Genomic DNA, 20387 nt, shown 5'->3' with positions numbered 1-20387 from the left:
GTTCTTTTTTTGGCTAAACACGTGAAAATTTCCAGGCCAGGGATCAAATTCATGCTACAGCAGTGACCAAGCCAATGCACCGACAATGCTGAATCCTTAACCTGCCGCGCCACAAGAGAACTCCTTTTTTGTTCTTCTAATCTAGCAGAGTCTGAGACAAAGGCTTACGTGTAGGAGCTTATATGGGGAGTTATCATGGGGATAGAACTAAGGGCCAGGAAATGAAAAGGTAGAGGAGGAAAAGACAATACAGGGATGTGTTTTTAACACTGCTCTGAGTAACTGGTGCTTGATTCTATGGGACCTTCTGAGAAGCTTTATGCAGCAAGTCTCAGAACTGTCCATTCAGCGAGCAAAAAGGAGTATGAGCTCCATCTCTCATTGGTCAAGGGTGCAGCTCACAGGGTGCAACTTCCCTGCATTTCTGGGTTGCAGGTGCATGAATGCCAATAAGACTGGTGTCAGGGCGAAACCATAAAGGACTGGACTAAGAGAGTAAGCAACCATTAGCACAGTCGGAAACTCTTGGGTGGCAAGAGGTATCTGCGGTAGGCTGAGTGATGGCTCCCGAAAGACATCCCCGAGCTCATCCCCAGAACCTTTTATGGCAAAAGGGACTCTGCAGATGTGATTAAAATGTGAAGATTACACTGGGTTCTCTGGGTGGGAACTAAATGTAATCACAAAGGTCCTTGTAAGAGGGAGCTAAGAAAGCCAAGAGAGAAGATGTGATGACAGAAGTGGGGGCAGGAAAGGAGAAGCAACGTGGAGTCACAAGCCAGGCAATGAGAATGGCCTCTGGAAGCTGGGAAAGGCAAAGAAACAGGTTCTTCACCAGAAACCCCAAATGGAAGGGATCCTACTTGATTTTAGCCCTTGAAGATTCACTGTGGACTTCTGATCCTATCTATAAGAGGATATTTGTGGTTTAATAAGCCACTAAAATTGTAGTAATATTTTAGGGCAGCAATAAGAAACAAATTAGTTTCCAAGGGTTCAAAACAGTACCCAGGAGTTCCTGCTGGGGTGCACTGGGTTAAGAATCCAGGGAGTTCCTGTCATTAAAAAGGGGAAGATAGGAGTTCCCGTCGTGGCGCAGTGGTTAACGAATCCGACTAGGAACCATGAGGTTGCGGGTTCGATCCCTGCCCTTGCTCAGTGGGTTAACGATCCGGCGTTGCCGTGAGCTGTGGTGTAGGTTGCAGACGCGGCTGGGATCCTGCGTTGCTGTGGCTCTGGCGTAGGCTGGTGGCTACAGCTCCGATTCAACCCCTAGCCTGGGAACCTCCATATGCCTCGGGAGCGGCCCAAGAACCAAGAATAGCAACAACAACAACAACAACAAAAAAGACAAAAGACCAAAAAAAAAAAAAAAAGGGGGGGGGGAGATAAAAATGAGAAAGAAAAAGGCCCCAGTTATCCTATTAGAGAGGGGAAAGCACCCAAACCGGAAAAACCCTACACTATTTGATGTTACTTTTCTTAATCAAGAAATCAACCTGCCATTAACATACAACTCAGAGAAAATCAGGTAATAAAGTACCAAGAAACAAAATAAGTAAAATGTACATATAGCATCATCAGACTCACTTTAATCTAAATGAATATAGTATATCCCAGTCAAGAACGCAGTAATTCTTGAGACGTTAAAAACTTCAAAAGAGGGAGTTCCCAGGATGGCGCAGAGGAACGGAATCCAACTAGGAACCATGAGGTTGCGGGTTCAATCCATGGCCTCGCTCAGTGGGTTAAGGATCCAGTGTTGCCATGAGCTGTGGTGTAGGTCACAGACATGGCTCAGATCCCAAGTTGCTGTGGCGATGGTGTCAGCAGGCAGCTGCAGCTCCAATTAGACCCCTAGCCTGGGAACCTCCATATGCCAAGGGTGGGGCCCTAAAAAAACAAAACAAAAAGAAAAACTTCAAAAGAAACAATATATACTCACGTAATATTTTATTTACTAACCTCTCTGAAACACGTCAACATTCGTATGGCTAATGAAACTTTCCATGTTAAAACGCTGGTCAATAAAACAAATTCCTAACAAAAAATATTTTAATGTAGGAATCAACATGTGAACATTACATTTAGGTGGTAAAATTCAGGTTACAAATATAAGATAAATACCAAACAATCCCATACTTCCGGTTTACTGGAAAACATGAGTTGTGACAGTCACGCTTAACGCCGTGGTTAAGTCATAAAGGGAGAATTGGGCAGGGGTGTCACAGAGGTATGCGAAGATTTAACAGTTCAAAAAATCCTTAGCCCTTTGAGAAAACATGGATGGCAAATATGTGGCAAATATTTCTGTAATATGGTGGTTTCATTCTGCTCATGCTTTTAAAGTAACTGCAGATCTTTCAGGGCACTGAAGACTAGATTCAAAATAAGTCTTTGCTCAACAAGTTAATGATGCCATGAATCCTTTATATTTAAAAATATAGTTTAAATTTGTAAAGTTTAAGGTAAAGCATACTTGTCCTAATAATTATTTTTAAATATAATTGAGACTATACTACTCTATATAATCAGGCATACATACTGTGAGCAATTAATTCCAGTTACTGTGTTTTACATCTGCTCGTCATCAACAGCACAAAGTTTGTTTCAGTCCAGCAAAATGGTTACACCTAATTTTCTTTTAAAGACAGATACCCTAAATTCAAGGAAGAATTGGCTTTTCTTGATATCTCATTTTCAAATTACTGATACAAACTTACCAGAGAAGTATTTATTTTGCCCAGCATCAAATCCTCTGCGAAAAGTTTCCAAGAGAGATGCATTTCTTGTTTAATTTCCAAAAATAAATAAAGGCTTTCTAACTGAAAGCACTTAACATTCCCAGCTCTCTAAAGTAAACATTAAAAAACAAAGTACAAAAAGTGATCTCTTGGCTTCTGAATAGCCCACTTAGTTACATAAAGTATTTTCTGTCCCAACACTTTCTGAAATTCAAAAGATATTTACTTCCCAAGGACAGGACAGTCTTCATTTCAAACCATTCAATCCGTTTCCATGGCAACACTGCGGGATTCCTTGGCTACCATAAGTCGCATTAGTTGACTGTGGAATTTCTCAATCTTCTTTACATCTTGAGCTTGGTCTGTTCTATACACCAAACACTGTCAGAAATTTTAAAAGCACACATTAACTAAGAAAGACTGGATTACCAATAATGTAGTATATGAATGAATGGGTAAAAAATTGAGTCTTTCCCTACCACTGTTTTGCTTTATCTCCTCTGGAGGTCAGAATACTAAGGAAATTACATTTAAGTTTCCAAGCCCCCAGCAATTACATTCCTTAAGTTTAGCATTTTATAAGAATTTAAATGCCACTGCTACAGATAAAAAACCGAAATAAACTCTATCGTAAGCTTCTCAAAAATGACCAGATGAATGATATGTTTAAAGTTTTGCCTGTGGTCTGATGAGAGAATTCAAGACTGGAATTAGCTATTTTCTCCCTGGGATCTGGTCATAAGTGACTGAATAATAGTGAGAAAAGCATATAAGTGTTAGAATCCCATTCTCTATTTGTGAAATGGGAGGGGGATTTAATGATTTTGTTTGTTTGTTTGTTGCTTTATAGAGCTGTAGCCCTGCATAGGAAAGCTCCCCCAGTTGGGGTCAAATTGGAGCTGTAGCTACCGGCCTACACCACAACCACAGCAATGAGGTATCCAAGCCATGTCTGCTATACCACAGCTCAAGACAGCGCTGGATCCTTAACCCACTGAGCAGGGCCAGGGATCAAACTGCATCCTCCTGGATACTAGTTGGGTTCTTAAACCGCTGAGCCACAAAAGGAATGCCTAATGATCATTTTTTTAAAAATCGGGAATCTCTTGCTTGCATCTGGTTCCTAGTTGAACCCCAATTTTCTAATATTATTTGTAATTTTAAAACCAAGTTAAATTCTTCCTTGCTATAAATTCAATTCTTCATCAGATACTTAGATCTGCTTATCATTGGCCATAAAGCCATTTGTTCAAGAATCTTCAAAATTATCAAATTTAAGGTAGCAGTCTTTCTAATTTTGTAACACAGATCCATTTTCCTTTAGCCCCTCTCGAAGACTCACATGAGTTTTAAACAATGAGAACTTCATGATCCTGCAATAATATTCACCAATTTAAGTAATCTGGAGTTCAATCTCACTATATCCAACTGATCTGAATTCCTAGAGCCTTTAAATCAGTTACCTACAAAGTCTTACCTACACATTGTACAAATCTGTCCAACAATCTTGTAAAATGGCCACAGTAATTGCCACCATTTCAATGTTAGTATTTGTACTACAGGAGAACATATAATTTCTCACTACAGTCTGACATAGAAAGATTTTAGGTCCATAGAAAACAACAGTATAAATCAACCGTGGGGTTAGAAAAAAAATGATGCGTAAATGGGAGTATAACAAAGTCAAAGCTCCATGATAATAACAACAAAGTCTAAGTTGAGTTTTCTGAAGGAGTTATTAGCTATTACAATGAATTACTGAGGAAAGTATACACTCATTAGAAAATAAGATTTTTACGCTGGAGTTGATTCATATATTTACTATTTAAGAGGATGAGTTTGGTCACTTCTAGACACGGACTAATTCTTAGTTTGTCCTTTTTTTTAACGTCTTTTTGTCTTTTCTAGGGCCACTCCCTCGGCATATGGAGATTCCCAGGCTAGGGGTCCAATCAGAGCTGTAGCCACCAGCCTACGCCACAGCCACAGCAATGCGGGATCCGAGCCACGTCTGCAACCTACACCACAGTTCACGGCAATGCTGGATCCTTAACCCACTGAGCAAGGCCAGGGACCAAACCGGCAACCTCATGGTTCCTAGTCAGATTCGTTAACCACTGTGCCACGACGGGAACTCCTTTTTTTTTTTTTTTTTGAGGGCTGCACTAGTGGCATGTGGAGGTTCCCAGGTTAGGGGTTGAACTGGAGCTGCAGTCACCATCTTAAACACAGCCAGAGCAATTCAGGATCTGAGCCGCATCTGCGAACTACACCACAGCTCATGGCAATGCTGGATCCTTAACCCACTGAGTGAGACGAGGGATTGAACCTGAGTCCTCATGGATAGCAATCAGGTTCGTTAACCACTGAGCCATGACGGGAACTCCTAATTCTCAGAAGTTTTAAGAAAGGAAACAAAAAGTATTTTTATATTTAGATCTTGTCACAGGAATTGTCAATGTTAAATAAATATTGCTTACCATGGAGTCGTAACTATATTTAATCGCTACCAGAGGCAAAAAGTCATCATTTGGAGATAAAGTCTTTTGTACTGAATTCAATTCTGCATTTTCCTCTATTTTTAAAGCCGGACATGGCAGTTTCTCTAGAGTAGATATTACCTATCCACTCAGTGGTAATCAAGATTCAAGCACATATTCATTAAATCTAGCACCAGGGCTAGGTACTTTCACGTATCTCCTTTCCTTTCCCCAACAAGCCTACTAGGTAAGCAGACCATCACCATGGCACTTTATGGATGAGAACACTGAGGGCCCCCAAAACCAAGGTTTTGGCCTGACCTTTTCCATGGCTGAAATGCTGGTAGATGGCTAAGCTAGGATTCAAATCTCCTGGATCTAAGTTTGGCATACCTCAGCTCAACTGACTCTTCCATTTGCACAGTTACGTCACCAAACTCAATCAGTTCTTGGAAGACAGTAATCATTAAAAGATCTGACTTCATAGAACCTCACAATGGAACCATGAGCACAAATACAGTAAAATATATGACCAAATACAAACAGTTATTTCTAAAATCACTATGATGTTTTAAAAAGAATTAATCTTTTAAGAAAAATGTTTGCTAAGTACCGCCTGGGTTAGGATACTAGTCACTGCAAATACAGGTAAGAAAAATCTTTATTGTTTTGAAGTTCAAAATCTATTAAAAGTCGAACATGATAAAACAACTGTGATACAGCACAAAAAGAGGCAGAAATAAAAGCAAGAGATGAAGCAATCCTTTTGAGCTGGGTTTTGAAAGATAAGCAGCAGCCTTGCCACACTGGGGCAGGGGTGGAATTCAATACTGCAAAGATGGAAACAGATGGCTCAAAAGCTCTGAGCCTAAGACAGCATGGCACATGAAAGCAGCCCTTGGAGTGCCCATTGTGGCGAAGTGGAAACGAATCTGACTGGTACCCATGAGGTTGTGGGTTCGATCCGTGGCCTCGCTCAGTGGGTTGGGGATCTGGCGTTGCCCTGAGCTGTGATGTAGGTTGCAGACGAGGCTCAGATCTGGCACTGCTGTGGCTGTGGCTATGGCTATGGCCAGCAGCTGTAGGTTGGATTCGACCCCTAGCCGGGAACTTCCATATGCCATGGGTGGGGCCCTAAACAGCAAAAACAACAATAACAACAACAACAACAACAACAACAAAGGGGGTGGGGGTGGGGAGGGGGAGAGCCCTTAAGTTAACACAGAAAAGATAGAGATAAGAGGAGCTGTGTGGGTGACGTTTACATTATGAGTGATGAGGCGACAGTTAAGATTTTAAGCAGGGTAACAACATGTGCGGTTTTTAGGAGTGCCTGCGGCAGCACAGCAAGTTAAAGACCTGGCGTTGTCTCTGTGGTGGCTCAGACTCAATCCCTGGCCCAGTCCGCTGTAAGATCCAGCACTGCTGCAGGTGTGGTGTAGCCTGCAGCTGTATCATTTTGATCCCTGGCCCGGGAACTTCCATATTCCATGATGCAGCCAAAAAAAAAAAAAAAAAAAAAAAAAAATTTACCGCATTTTTAGAAATCACTCCAGCAGGGCAGCAGCATAGGGCAACTACATGACTACCTGGAAGCAGGGACACAGAGACTATTCTACAAGTCCAGGCAACTGACGGTGAACCCCTAACGTTAAGAAGTTAGCAACGAAGATGGAGTGTTCATGACAGGAAATGAGAGGGAGCTTGAATCAATAATTCACAAATGCCCAGCAAAGTATGGGGAACTTAGAGAGTGAAAATATAAGTTCTTTCAAATGAAGGAGTAGTAGATGTGAGAATGAGGGAAAGGAAGGGACCAAAATCAATCCTCACTTCTCTGAGCAGGTAGATGACAGTGCAATTAAAGCGAGGAAACAGGAGGAGCCAGTCTGACAAGAGATGGTGAGTTCCATTCTAGGCTAATGTTAAGGAAGAATGTGCAACCTGGAGCTGGTCACGAAGCCAGAAGACACATACGAGGTACACATACAAAATGAGAAATAGACCCAGAAACAGGCAGTGCTGGACTTAATGGACTGCTCCAGAAGTGGTATGAAAAGATCAAGGAAAGAATTCTGAAGAAGTCAATGTTTATGGGGGCACATTGGTGAAATAATTAACAAAGAAACAGAAACAGAAAAAACAAGATAAAATGGAGCCACATATGCCAAAATAATAATTTCTATAAGAAGTGGTTTCCTGTATCGAAAACAGCCAGGGGGATGTGAGCTGCCGAGACAACTGGGTTTGAAAATAGGGGCTGCTGCTGAGCTCTTACCAAGAGCAGTTTTGTGGACAACATTATGTAGAAAGCATATGGCAGGAGTGAGAAATGAATGAGCGTGAGCACATGACCAGGGTGAGCACAAGAGAAATACATTACAGAGCCTAGAACTGGTGTTCAACACCACCATCTACTTCTCACACGCCTGAGGAAAACTTTCCCCCCTTACACCCACTTTTGGTCTCTACGCTCCTCTTGCTTGGGGTCTCAAGAGAGCAGTCATTAAACCACATCTGACACACTGCATTAATGAAGCAAGCTGAATTATCTTCCCAAGGGCCTATAGGGAATGAAATGCCAAATAAGTATCCTCATGGGTGATCTGCACAAATCCTAGGTAAATAGTTTCAAACAAATGGTTAACTCAAACAAATCTGAAAGGTATGCAACAAATAAAAACATATACTTACAACTAAGTCATCTGTTACTTTAATACACAAACTCCCATCAGAATGCCTATATTTGAGAACCACACGTGCCTGAAATAAAAATACATATTTAGAAACAGTGAAGTCAGAAGACATTTCTCATACATAATTTAGTATTCAGGTGGGCTAAAACAAATCCTTTTAGAATTAATAGTAAAAGCATCTAAAGGCACCTTGATTGTAAACTTATCATTACTGAAATGGAAAACAGCATTTTGTTCATTCCTCTTGCTACAATTTATTATTTTTTAAAGACTTAAAAAGACACATACAGAGTTCCCGTCGTGGTGCAGCGGAAACGAATCCACTAGGAACCATGAGGTTGTGGGTTCGATCCCTGGCCTCGCTCAGTGGGTTAAGGGTCCAGCATTGCTGTGACCTGTGGTGGAGGTTGAAGATGCGGCTCGGATCTGGTGTTGCTGTGGCTGTGGTGTAAGCCAGCAGCTGCAGCTCAGATGAGCCCCCTAGCCTGGGACCCTCCATAAGCCGTGGGTGTGGCCCTAAAAAGGATAAAAACAAACAAAAAAAACATTAAAAAAAAGACACATACATATCAAAGGAATGTCCGTGAGGCTCTCAAGATGGTTTGGCATATCCTGCCAGTAAGAATATATGTTGAAGGCTGTTCACAGCACACCACCTCAAAGTACACCACTTTGGCATAAGGATCTGCCTTGCGCTCAAGGCGATTAGCTTTCTGGCCAAAAGCAGGACATAAATTAACCTTTGTAAAGGTGATGTAAATTTCCAACTCTAATTCCCTCTCCCCTGTAACAGACTACAAGGTTTGTTCGAAACAAACTTTACAATAAATAACTTTTCTTTTGCTTTTTAGGGCCACACCTGAGGCATATGGAGGTTCCCAAGCTAGTGGTCTAATCGGAGCTACAGCTGCCAGCCTACGCTACAGCCACAGCAATTCAGGACCCGAGCTGCAACCGTGACCTACACCATAGCTCATGGCAACGCCAGATTCTTAACCCTTAACCCACTGAGTGAAGCCAGGGATTGAACCCGCAACGTCATAGTTCCTATCAGATTCATTTCCACTGCATCACGACAGGAACTCCTACAATAAAATTTCCTATCCATTTCTTAGTCTCTGTCTCACAACTCACCCCCTTCCCAGAAGCTCCAATTCCCTTTCCTTTGTCCAACCCTTTTTCTCCCACTCTATCATCCTTTGTTAAGATGGTATATGGTCCCCAAATCCCTCAAGTCACATTTCTTTGTGAACCTCTGTGCTATGTAATTTTTTTTCACTTGTTAATCTGTCTTTTGTCAGTTTAATCTGCAGAGCCCCAGTTATTAAACCTAAGAGAGTAAAGGAGAAAATTTTTTCTCCCCCACAATACCACAGAGGACTGATAGGAGGAAAAGGGGAGAAAGGAGCATAAATGGCTAAGTTCAAATCCACCCCCCAGGAAAAAAGCACTGCAGTTGCAGTTCATGCTTCCCATTTTCCCATGGGTCTCAGGAGGTCGACTCAGACTAAACCACTCAGCAAAATCACATCTTTATCACAATGGTACAATGCACTATTACATAAAAGCAGAATTCTGTTCAGAAAAGAAGTCTCCATCAACAACCTTCCAAATCAAAACAACTCCTATACTGAGTACCATGCTACACAGCACTTGCCGTTCAGTATTCTAAAGTCAGGAAGCCAAGAAAATGATTTGGATATTAGCATATTCCAATAAGAGACATCTCCCATAGTCTATAAATTCCATAAACATTGGGGTTTTTTTCTATTTATGGCTGCATCTGTGGCATATGGAAGTTCCCCAGCAAGGAGTTGAATTGGAGCTGCAACTTCGGCCTACATGCAGCCACTGCAGGGCTGGAACAGCTGCATCTGCGACCTGCTTTCAGCAATGCAGAATCCTTAACCCACTGATAGAGGTTAGGGATCAAACCTGCACCCTCAGAGACAATGTCGAGTTAACTTGCTGAGCCACAAAAGAAACTCCCATGAACACTGTTTTTCTTTCTTTAAATGATGTATTCAAAACAGTGTACTGCAGCAGAGTCAAGCTTTTTGCTCACCAAAATAAATAACTTGTTTAGGTTTAGCTAGCTGTTTTAAAAAGTGCTAAGTATGGAGTTCCCACCGTGGTGCAGTGGAAATGAATCCGACTAGGAACCATGAGGTTGTGGGTTAAGGATCCGGCGTTGCTGTGAGCTGTGGTGCAGGTCGCAGACTCGACTTGGATCTGGCATTGCTGTGGCTCTGGTTAGACCCCTAGCCTGGGACCTCCATATGCCAAGGGTGCTGTCCTCAAAAAAAAAAAAAAAAGTGCTAAGTATCTATAAGCCAAAACAGGAACATAATTTTAAAATGGTTACAATGTAGCACAGGAGCCTCCCTAAGACAATTCTGGAAACTAGACAAAAAGGGCTAGTAGAGCTCTTCCTACAGCTTTTCCCATATACTCTCTGCTCTTCTGGGTCTGTCCCCCTCCACCAAAAAAGTCATACCGGAGTTCCCGTCGTGGCGCAGTGGTTAACGAATCCGACTAGGAACCATGAGGTTGCAGGTTCGATCCCTGCCCTTGCTCAGTGGGTTAACGATGCGGCGTTTCCGTGAGCTGTGGTGTGGGTCACAGACGCGGCTAGGATCTGGTGTTGCTGTGGCTCTGGCGTAGGCCTGTGGCTACAGCTCTGATTGGACCCCTAGCCTGGGAACCTCCATATGCTGTGGGAGCGGCCCAAGAAACAGCAAGAAGACAAAAAAAAAAAAAAAAAAAGTCATACCATCCTGAGATTTGACTTGATGAGGGAGGAAAGAGAACTCACCAAGCACTTAATATATAAATAATGACAACTGGGTTAACTATCTTCAGACTGAATCTATTTGAGCTATTCAATTCAGTTTTATGTATTTAAATTCAGTCCTCCAGAAACAAAAGGAAACTGAAACTTAAAAATATGCTAAGCATGACAACTATGTCAAGTTGTCATACCATGTCAGATGCCACCAAGAAAGAAATAGATCAAGGTTCCTGCTTTCTTAGGAACTTTTGAGTTCAATCAGCCAAAACAATCAAAATACAAGACAACATGAATTAAGTCCTATAAGGGCATGCATGTATAGGTAAAACATTAAAAGAGAAAAGTAATTTAGGCTGGAGAAGGGGAAGCATAAAGAGACTTTGTGGAGATGGTTTGAGAAATGCATTTTTTTGTCTTCTTTTAGGGAAGAAGGTAGGAGAAAGATTGAAGAAGTGGTCTGAATGAAGATATGATGCATTCTGTAGCTTCATGAGAATAGAGCTGAGGATGGTGGAAACAGTGGGAGGTAAGACCAACAACACTGGAGAGAGGGTCAGACTGGGGACCAGGAGTCCAGATTTTAATTATAAAGCAGGAAACTGAGAACCCAATTTGTGTGTTTTAGACAGCTGTTGCTATGAGAGTGAAGGGATTTCATTTCTTTTTATTTATTTATTTATTTTTTTGGGGCCTTTTTGCCATTTCTTGGGCCGCTCCTGCGGCATATGGAGGTTCCCAGGCTAGGGGTTGAATCGCAGCTACAGCCACCGGCCTACACCAGAGCCACAGCAACGCGGGATCCAAGCCGAGTCTGCGACCTACACCACAGCTCACGGCAACGCCGGATTGTTAACCCACTGAGCAAGGGCAGGGATCGAACCCGCAACCTCATGGTTCCCAGTCAGATTCGTTAACCACTGCGCCACCATGGGAACTCCTCTTTTTAATTTTTTTTTTTTTGTCTTTGTCTTTTCAGGGCCGCACCTGCAGCATATGGAGGTTCCCAGGCTAGGGGTCGAATTAGAGCTGTAGCTGACGGCCTACACCACAGCCACAGCCATGCCAGACCCGAGCTGAGTCTGTGACCTACACCATAGCTCACGGCAACGCCGGATCCTTAACCCACTGAGCAAGGCCAGGGATTGAACCCACAACCTCATGGTTCCTAGTCGGATTCGTTAACCACTGACCTACGATGGGAAGTCCATGAAGAAGAGATTTTTAAAATAGGCAGCCAGACTGACTAAGAGATTATTTCATGGTCCAACAATAAAATCATCTTCAATTAGAGCAGATGCAAGAGAGAATGGTAAAAGGTGATGGATATAACCAACAGGGACAGAAGACAGAGTTCTGTAAATTAGACTGTAATGAGTTCTGACAAAATTTCTTTTCTTCTTTGGTCCCAGAAGTATGGACTGGTAGAAAGAGCATGGACGTGGGGTTTAGAGACATGGGTTCAAATTTTAGCTTAATCTTTTAGAGACTAGGCAAATCATTTAATGCATCTTAAGGATGTTTATTCCTCTACCTCAAGAGATTGTCTTAACTGTTCACATAAACTATATGAGTAAACATACATAAAACTCCTGTCACAGAGCAGGTTCTCAATAAAACTGTCGGTCAAGCTCCCTCTCCCCACACAACCCCTCACCCTCCTATCAAAAAAAATCAGCCGGAGTTCCCGTCGTGGCGCAGTGGTTAACGAATCCGACTAGGAACCATGAGGTTGCGGGTTCGGTCCCTGCCCTTGCTCAGTGGGTTAACGATCCGGCGTTGCCGTGAGCTGTGGTGTAGGTTGCAGACGCGGCTCGGATCCCACGTTGCTGTGGCTCTGGCGTAGGCCGGTGGCTACAGCTCCGATTCAACCCCTAGCCTGGGAACCTCCATATGCCGCAGGAGCGGCCCAAGAAATAGCAACAACAACAACAAAAAGACAAAAGACAAAAAAAAAAAAAAAAAAAAAAAAAAATCAGCCAAAAACCAGTGGAAGGATATTATGAGGAGGCATAAATTTTTTGGCCACTGGGATTTTCTGAATGGATAAAGAGCCCAAAGGTTCCCTGCCTATACTAGGCTTTATTCTCAGCAATGCTCTGTAATTACCATTTGATTTTCATTTTCCCTGCCATTATGACCACATTCTTAAAATGATTCCTCTCGATGTGAATTTGTATGTTCTTTACTATCTTTTCAAATATTTTCAGTTTACACTGGGTACTTCTGGACAAAAATCTTGTACTGTCCTCATGGTACACTGCTTGAACAAAGAAACAAACGGCCCTATGAGCAAAGGAAATCAACCAAATGGAGGAACTAGAAATTGTGTCATAAACAAAGTACTCAATTTCAATAATATCTAACTCATTTCATCATTTATTATTACATCATTTTATTGCAAAGAATGGAACTAAGAATGTTTTATAGCACCTGTTACTTACCTAGGTCTAAAAAGCAAACAAGATTTTTAATTGAGGAGCGGCTTCAACTAGCATTTAGATGATAATAAAACTCAACAGGAAGAAAAATCAGGACCCAAATGCTAAACTGTCCGTCTTGTGACTTCTTTGCTCTTTAATAATAAGCAAACCTCTGGGATCCGCTTACTTTTTGGTGGGGGCCATGAATTACAGGGATCCTTGAACCTCCCAGTTATTTACAAACATTTACGTATAAGTGCACTTTTCTGAGGAAAGCGTGCAAGCATTCTCATGTTCTCACGAGGGCACTGACTTCCAAAAAATTTAGAGCCACTTAAAAAAAAATTTATTACAGTTGATTTACAATATTCTGTCAATTTCTGCTGTACAGCAAAGTGACCTACAGCCGCCTTTCTAAGGGCTATAGACACCTCCAAATTGAGGTCTTTCAACAACTTCTCTGCTGTCGCAGAAAAACATCACCGTTTTTTCTTATACGAGGTGATACCGGAAAAGGGCACTAAGACACTAAGGGACAGAAGGTTGAACCAGTAGGGGGAGGAGCCCCGCCCTTAGAGACACGTAAACCCGCGACCATCGAGGTTAAGTTCAGGGATTTCGGGCGGCGTCTTCCTAAAAGCCCTGAAATGACCCCTGATTTTGCCGGTTTCCGGGCTTCCTGGGGGCGTTAATAAGGGAGGAGACGGAAGAAACAATCACACTTGGCGGGGTCCGTCTCTCCTCACTCTCAGCACCTCCTAAGTAGCTGGAGAAGCTCCGGAGGCCGAGCGGCGGGGAAAAAAGCCATCCTGACCCAGAGACAGATGCACAGACCCCGCCAGCGATTTACCTTCATGGGGTCAGCGAGGTAGAGTTTCTCGGCCGCGCGGCTGAACTCCTCCCAAGTCTGGTACTGCGGCATCGTGGGTCCGCGGGGGCACAGTTGACACGCACCGCTGAAGACCCGAGGCGCGGCTATACTCCGTGGCCCACCTACCTCCCTGCCTCCCGCAGCCACTCACCGAGGCAGGGGCCCAACCGCTCAAAGATGGTGGCCCCTCCTCGCACCAACGCCTCGCTCCATTGGGCGGTCCGGACTGCCCTCGCCCAATGGGAAGGAGGGATATTGCCCAGGAGGAGGCGGAGCCCCGAGCATACGGCTCTGAGAGCTGGCCCCGAGGAGTTGAGAGCAGAGCGATGACGGAGGCCACCACAGCGCCCTCTATAGGACTGGAGGAGCAGTGGGAGGGTCTGTCCCGCAGTCTTTTGGGCTGACCAGCTCTTCTAAAGCCCAGGTTCCTTCTGCAAAGATTGAGCGGCTCAGTGAAAAGCGCTGGAGCTGCAAAAACGAAGATGATAGGGTGCAGCTGTCACACCTACAGCTTAGTAAAAGGGAAATGAGACATAAGCACAAGAATGCAGCCAAAGACTTTATATGATAGACATTTGTTTCGGGACATCGGAACACAAAGGAAGGATGATCACGTGTGGGTGGAGGGATCGCTAATGATGTTGGTGCAGGCTGAATCTTGATAAACATGGTGGATGTTCTATAACAGGTAGTCCAGGCCGGCCAAGACATCTAGGCCCGTTTGAGGTTTGTAGAGTATTTAATGTGAGGAGTGTTTGCGGGGTGGGGGAAGGGAAGAATCAATGGAAGGAATCATGTCGTCACTTAAGCCAGGAGAAGAAATTTGAACTCTGTTCTCTAAGTAATGGAGTGATCAGAAGGGTGTTTTTCCTTAATCAAGTTTATTGAAGTATATTTTATGTAATAAAACATACTAATTTTAAGCATATAGGCTGATGCATTTTTGAAAAATATATTTATATATTCCCATTGGGTATATGCCTATATGTCATAATCAAGATACAGAACATCTCTTCATCTCCAGAAAGCTCCCTTATGCTTCTTTATATTCAATCCCACCACCCTCACAGCTGCCCCCACTCACTGATCTGCTTTCTGCTACCATAGATTAGTTTTCCTGTCCATGGAAGGGCTTTAAGCAGATTTGCATTTTATCCGGCTCTGGCTGCACACAAAGACTGAGGTGAAGTGGTGCAAGCCTGGAGGCAAGGAGACCTCCTAAGATGCTCATGCAATAATATAGGCAAAAAGAGGAGGAGTTCCCAGTGTGGCTCAGTGGAAATCTGACTAACATCCATTAGGACACAGCTTCAATTCCTGGCCTTGTTCAGTGGGTTAAGGATCTGGCATTGCCATGAGCTGTGGTGTAGGCCAGCAGCTACAGGAACCTCCATATGCCATGGGTGTGTCCCTAAAAAGAAATAATAATAATAATAATACAGACTTAAGAGCTGTGGATCTGAATTAAGGCACTAGTTTAGGAATGGAGAAGAGGATGCCATTTTGAGATTTATGTCATGAATGATGTGGGGTACACAGGTGAGGAAAGAGTAGAATGCCTCTCAGGCCAGGGAAGGTGGGGAGGCCATTGACTGATACAGGGGAAAAGGAAGAACAGGTTTGGGGAGATTGGGGAGGACAATGAGTTCTGTTCTGGATGTGATGAGTTTGAAGTATCCTTGGGCTATCGAGGTGCAGATGTCTGGTAGCTTAGCTGGGTATCTCCAGGAGTGGTACGAAGCAGGCATCATCAGCAGATAGGGCTCGGTTGAGCCTTACCTGGGGAGAGGACACAGCAGTAGAAGACCAGGGACAAACCCTGGGAAACAACCACATGTACAAAGGGTCGGAGAGGGATTCACAAAGGAGGCAGTGGGGGAGGAGATCAGGCGTGTCTGGGAAGTGGTCGGAGGAGAGGGTTCTGCGGAGGGACCAGTCAGGGGTGTCAGATGGCACAGCTACGAAGAGAACTGAGTCCATTGAGGAGTTCCGATCGTGGCTCAGTGGTGACAAACCCGATGAGTGTCCATGAGTTCTCAGGTTCGATCCCTGGCCTCGATCAGTGAGTTCAGGATCCAGCATTGCCATGCTGCTGTGGCTGTGGTGTAGACCTGCAGCTGCAGCTCCAATTTGACCGCTAGCCTGGGAACTTCCATATGCTGCAGGTACTGCCCTAAAAAGCAAAAATAAATAAATAAATAAATAAATGAGTCCATTAATTGTTGTCATTGAGGGGTCACTGGTGACCTCAGCCAGAGAACCGTGGTCAGACTGGGGTTTGTGTGGAACTAATTGAAAGAGGCTGAAGGGGTGGAAGAGTAAAGGCAGCTTTTTTCTACTTTTCCTTTTTTTTTTTTTTGTCTTTTCAGGGCTGCACCCATAGCACATGGAGGTTCCCAGGCTAGGGGTCCAATGCTGGATCCTTAACCCACTGAACAAGGCCAGGGATCCAACCCGACACCTCGTGGTTCCTAGTCGGATTTGTTTCCGCTGCGCCACGACAAAAACTTCCGTTTCTTTATAAGAGCTTAACCACCAGCAGAAAAGGTGGTAAGAAAATGGTCCAAAGACACTGATAAAAAGAGCGTTTTTTTGGTTTTTGGTTTTATCAGAGCTGCAGCTCCCGGCCTACACCCCAGCCACAGCAACATGGGAACTGAGCCAAGTCTGTGACCTACACCACAGCTCATGGCAATGCTGGATCCTAAACCCACTGAGCGAGGCCAGGGATCAAACCTGCGTCCTCACGGATACTAATCAGGTTCTTACCCACTGAGCCACAATGGGAACTCCCTCCGGTGCATTCTTCAAACTAGGTTATTCTTTCCAGCTGTGGAAAAATGGCTTCTGAAAGGCTGTGTCCTTTATAAATCGCTCACACTTGCACTGTGTCAGAAAAGAAAAACTCCTTTCACTCCCAGTGTGGAGGAGCACAGCCTCTGACCTTCTGTGGTTACCCTTTTGGCTTCGTTTTGACACACGTGTCTCATTTGAGCATAACAACCCAGTGAGGGTAACCCATGGGCCCTTATCACAATTCTAGGAATCTGAAAGCTCTGAAAACAAGAGTATCTCCATAAATCCTGTGGTGGAAAACTTTTGACCTGACCCCTCCTAAGGCTATTTGTAGTCTTTTTTTTTTTTTTTTGTCTTTCTAGGGCTGCACCCAAGGCATATGGAAGTCCCTAGGCTAGGGGTCTAGTTGGAGCTACAGCTGCTGGCCTACACCACAGCCATGGCATAGCAATGCAGGATCCAAGATGCATCTGTGACCTACACCACAGCTCACAGCAATGCCGGATCCCCAACCCGCTGAGCGAGGCCAGGGACTGAACCTGCAACCTCATGGTTCCTATGTAGTCTTTATTGGTCCCATTTGGTGTGTTTGATTACAGGGTGGAGCCCCATCTCTGCTGGTGGTATTACATTTATGTAATCTATGGCATATGCACCGTATTACCGGCCTAGACTCCAACAAGCTGTGAATTCTGGAAGGCAAGTGGCCCCGAGGATTTTGGCTAAGGGATTATGGATGTGGGCAGCTCTCCTTTGCAGGTGATGAAGAAACCAAGTCTGAGAAAGAAATTATATGAAACAGATTGGCCCTGGACTTTGCTCTTCATTGTTCAGCAAGTGGCGAGCCAGCAGATGTTAATCACAGCAGGAAGTGGTAGCATTAATTTTGATTTCAGAAAATGTAACCAGTGGCAGTAGGGAAGCCGGATCTGTGGAGCCTAGCCTGGGCGCAAGGTCAAAACCTAAGCCTTTGTTCCCTCATCTGCACTGGTGGCCTCCTGTTATTGTGGCCCATGTCCTTGCCTCCCAGTCAATCCCACTCTCAGCCCGGTTTTCCACTCAGTTCCCACCCCACCCCTCAACAGAAGTTACTTTCACAAGGTCACCAACTGCTCTCAGGGTCACTTGTGACCTTCATATTGCAAAGTCCATAGTGCCTTCAGACAGCTCTCAATTCTTTCTAGGCCAGATTATTCAGCTGCCTTTGAGGCCACGAGTCACCCCTTCATCCCTAAAACTCCCCAGCCCCTTGGCTTTCTTGAGCCCGTCTTTCCTTGTTCCTCCTTCTTCCTCCCTGGCTTCTCCTGCTCTGGCTCCACCCGGCCTCCTGGACCCCTGGCCCTTTAGCCCTGGGCCTCGAGTACAGACTTTGACTTCATCCTCTGCCATTCTTCCTGGGTGATATTCTTTGGGTTTTCACTTCTGCCTTCATGCTGCTTAGTCTGGACTTCTTCCCTAGCTTCAGATTCATATTTCTAAATGCCTGTCAGGCCCTGGGCTAACCCCAGAGCTCAATTTTGGGAGATGAAAACAACTTTTCAGCAAATTGAAGCAGTTTATAAGTTATAATTGCTACACCGCCTTCTAAACTTCGTGTGTGTGTGTGTGTGTGTGTCTTTTGGGAGCTGCACCTGTGGCATATGGAAGTTCCCAGGCTAGGGGTGGAATGGGAGCTATAGCCCCTGGCCTATGCCACAGCCATAGCAACGCTGGATCCAAGCTGCATCTGCGACCTAGACCACAGCTCATGGCAACGCTGGATCCTTAACCCAATGAGTAGGGCCAGGGATTGAACCTGCATCCTCATGGTTACTAGTTGGGTTCTTAACCTGCTGAACCACGATGGGAACTCCTGCTCCGTGTCTTCTAAAAACTGTCAGCGCCATAGCCATCGTAACCAAGAAGAGGAGTCATTCTTACAGGGACTCTTGTATTGACAATCATAATAAGAGACCACAGTGCCACTGGCATGCCGGGAACTGCATGTCATTGTGTTGATTTTCACACATTAAGCTGTTTATGGAACCCAAGATATGCTGGGACTCAAAGAAGCCACTGTTCCTCTTGTACCTTCCAGGTCTCCTAAATTCAATGCTGAGCAGTCATAGTGGAACAAACCCGGTAAGAGAAGCCAACTGAGAAACCAAGAAACCAGTTTGCCCAGGGGTTGTGTCCAGAATGGGGAGGGAAGGAAATCTGAGGGCTTCCCGAGCGGCTGCGGGCTGGGGCAGCTTTGCGCCCGTGTCCAGCAGAGGGCAGTGGTGCGCAGACAGTCCCCGGTCCTGCTGAGCCGTGTCCCTGCCAGCCAGGTGACTCCAGCCTTTCCTGAAGAAAGCGGTCCCCATGGAGCACACACCCTAGCTTAGCCAAGGAAGGTGTTCATTTTTTTTTTTTTTCCTCTTTTCATGGCATATGGAAGTTTCCAGGCTAGGAGTCAAATCGGAGCTACAACTACCAGCCTCCACCACAGCTCATGGCAACACCGGATCCTTAACCCACTGAGCAAGACCAGAGATTGAACCCTCATCTTCATGCATAGGGGTTCTTAACCCACAGAGTCATGATGGGAACTCCCACTGGTGCATTTTGCTACCTTTTGCTCAATCTCAACTTCTCCTCTCTGGAGAAAGACTTGGCTCTTGATGGCCAGGAGCTCCCAACCCAGTTTAATTCAGTAATTGCTTACTGAGCTCGTCTTCCATGTCAGTCACCCACTGGGGGTTCTCCAGTGAAAATGAAGATGTGTGGGAAGCTTAGGTCCTAATGAGAGCAGAGGAGGGTGAGGGGTAAAGCGAATTTATGGATAGTCAAGACTGAAGGCAGAAACAAGCATTTACGGGGGTGCAAGCAGGTCTAAGCCTTCCCTGTCCTCCCAGGTGTTTGGGGGGGTGTGGCCAGGAGGTAAGGACATGACAATATAAGGTGTAACTTCTTGGAGCCATGAGCTGACCCCCAGGACCCATATCAAGCACTCCTGGATTCTGTGATCAGAAGTCCAGAGCTACCTGGGATCCCCTTGAAGCTGGGGGGAAGGGTGGGAAAGGGAGGGAGGGTGGGATAAAGACCTAGACTGAGGTCACCCTAGAAAACAAAACCCATTCCCAGAGCCATGCTCAAGGGGCTCAGAGACTGTGCTAGCACCCTCCTGCCACCCCCACTGACAACGCCTGATCCCCAGCTGAGTGGCAGAGTTCCTGGAGGCGGTCTCTTGCTGTCTCAATTGCACCCCATTCCAAGAAGGCTAACATTGGAGTTCCCGTTGTGACTCAGTGGGTTAAGAACCTGACTAGTATGGATGAGGACACAGGTTCGATCCGTGGCCTTGCTCAGTGGGTTAAGGATCTGGCATTTCCATGAGTGTGGTGTAGGTAGCAGATACAGCTCAGATCCAGTGTTGCCGTGTCAGTGGTGCAGGCTGCAGGCTACAGTTTCGATTCAACTCCTAGCCTGGGAACTTCCACGTACCGCAGGTGTGGCCCTAAAAAGACAAAAAAAAAAAAAAGACTGCTAACATTTAGACAGGTAATGATCCCTTTAAGGTGAAACAGATTTCAAGCAAAATAAACACACCTCAAAAAACAACAAGGGG

General features: G+C 44.7%; 1 protein-coding gene across 1 annotated transcript; it reads right to left on the bottom strand.

The window, feature by feature from the left end:
* On the bottom strand, positions 1937-14205 carry SRP9 (signal recognition particle 9). The gene is made up of 3 exons (XM_003130540.6): positions 13982-14205; positions 7919-7987; positions 1937-3125 (listed from the first exon to the last, which is right to left on the bottom strand). Exons 1-3 carry the CDS (start codon positions 14051-14053, stop codon positions 3006-3008), a joined length of 261 nt encoding a protein of 86 aa, XP_003130588.1. The 5' UTR covers positions 14054-14205; the 3' UTR covers positions 1937-3005.

This window comes from Sus scrofa, chromosome 10, assembly GCF_000003025.6.
Source record: "Sus scrofa isolate TJ Tabasco breed Duroc chromosome 10, Sscrofa11.1, whole genome shotgun sequence".
Classification (NCBI taxonomy): domain Eukaryota; kingdom Metazoa; phylum Chordata; class Mammalia; order Artiodactyla; family Suidae; genus Sus; species Sus scrofa.
This window is presented reverse-complemented; position numbering and strand designations above follow the sequence as displayed.

What these genes read in the sequence shown, in the direction of transcription:
- SRP9 (XM_003130540.6), bottom strand. Translation starts at nt 14,053, where the DNA reads ATGCCGCAGTACCAGACTTGGGAGGAGTTCAGCCGCGCGGCCGAGAAA. An exon ending in ACCTCGCTGACCCCATGAAG is followed by an intron (nt 7,988 to 13,981) that starts GTAAATCGCTGG and finishes TTTTTATTTCAG; the next exon opens with GCACGTGTGGTTCTCAAATA. An exon ending in AAGTAACAGATGACTTAGTT is followed by an intron (nt 3,126 to 7,918) that starts GTAAGTATATGT and finishes AATTTCTGACAG; the next exon opens with TGTTTGGTGTATAGAACAGA.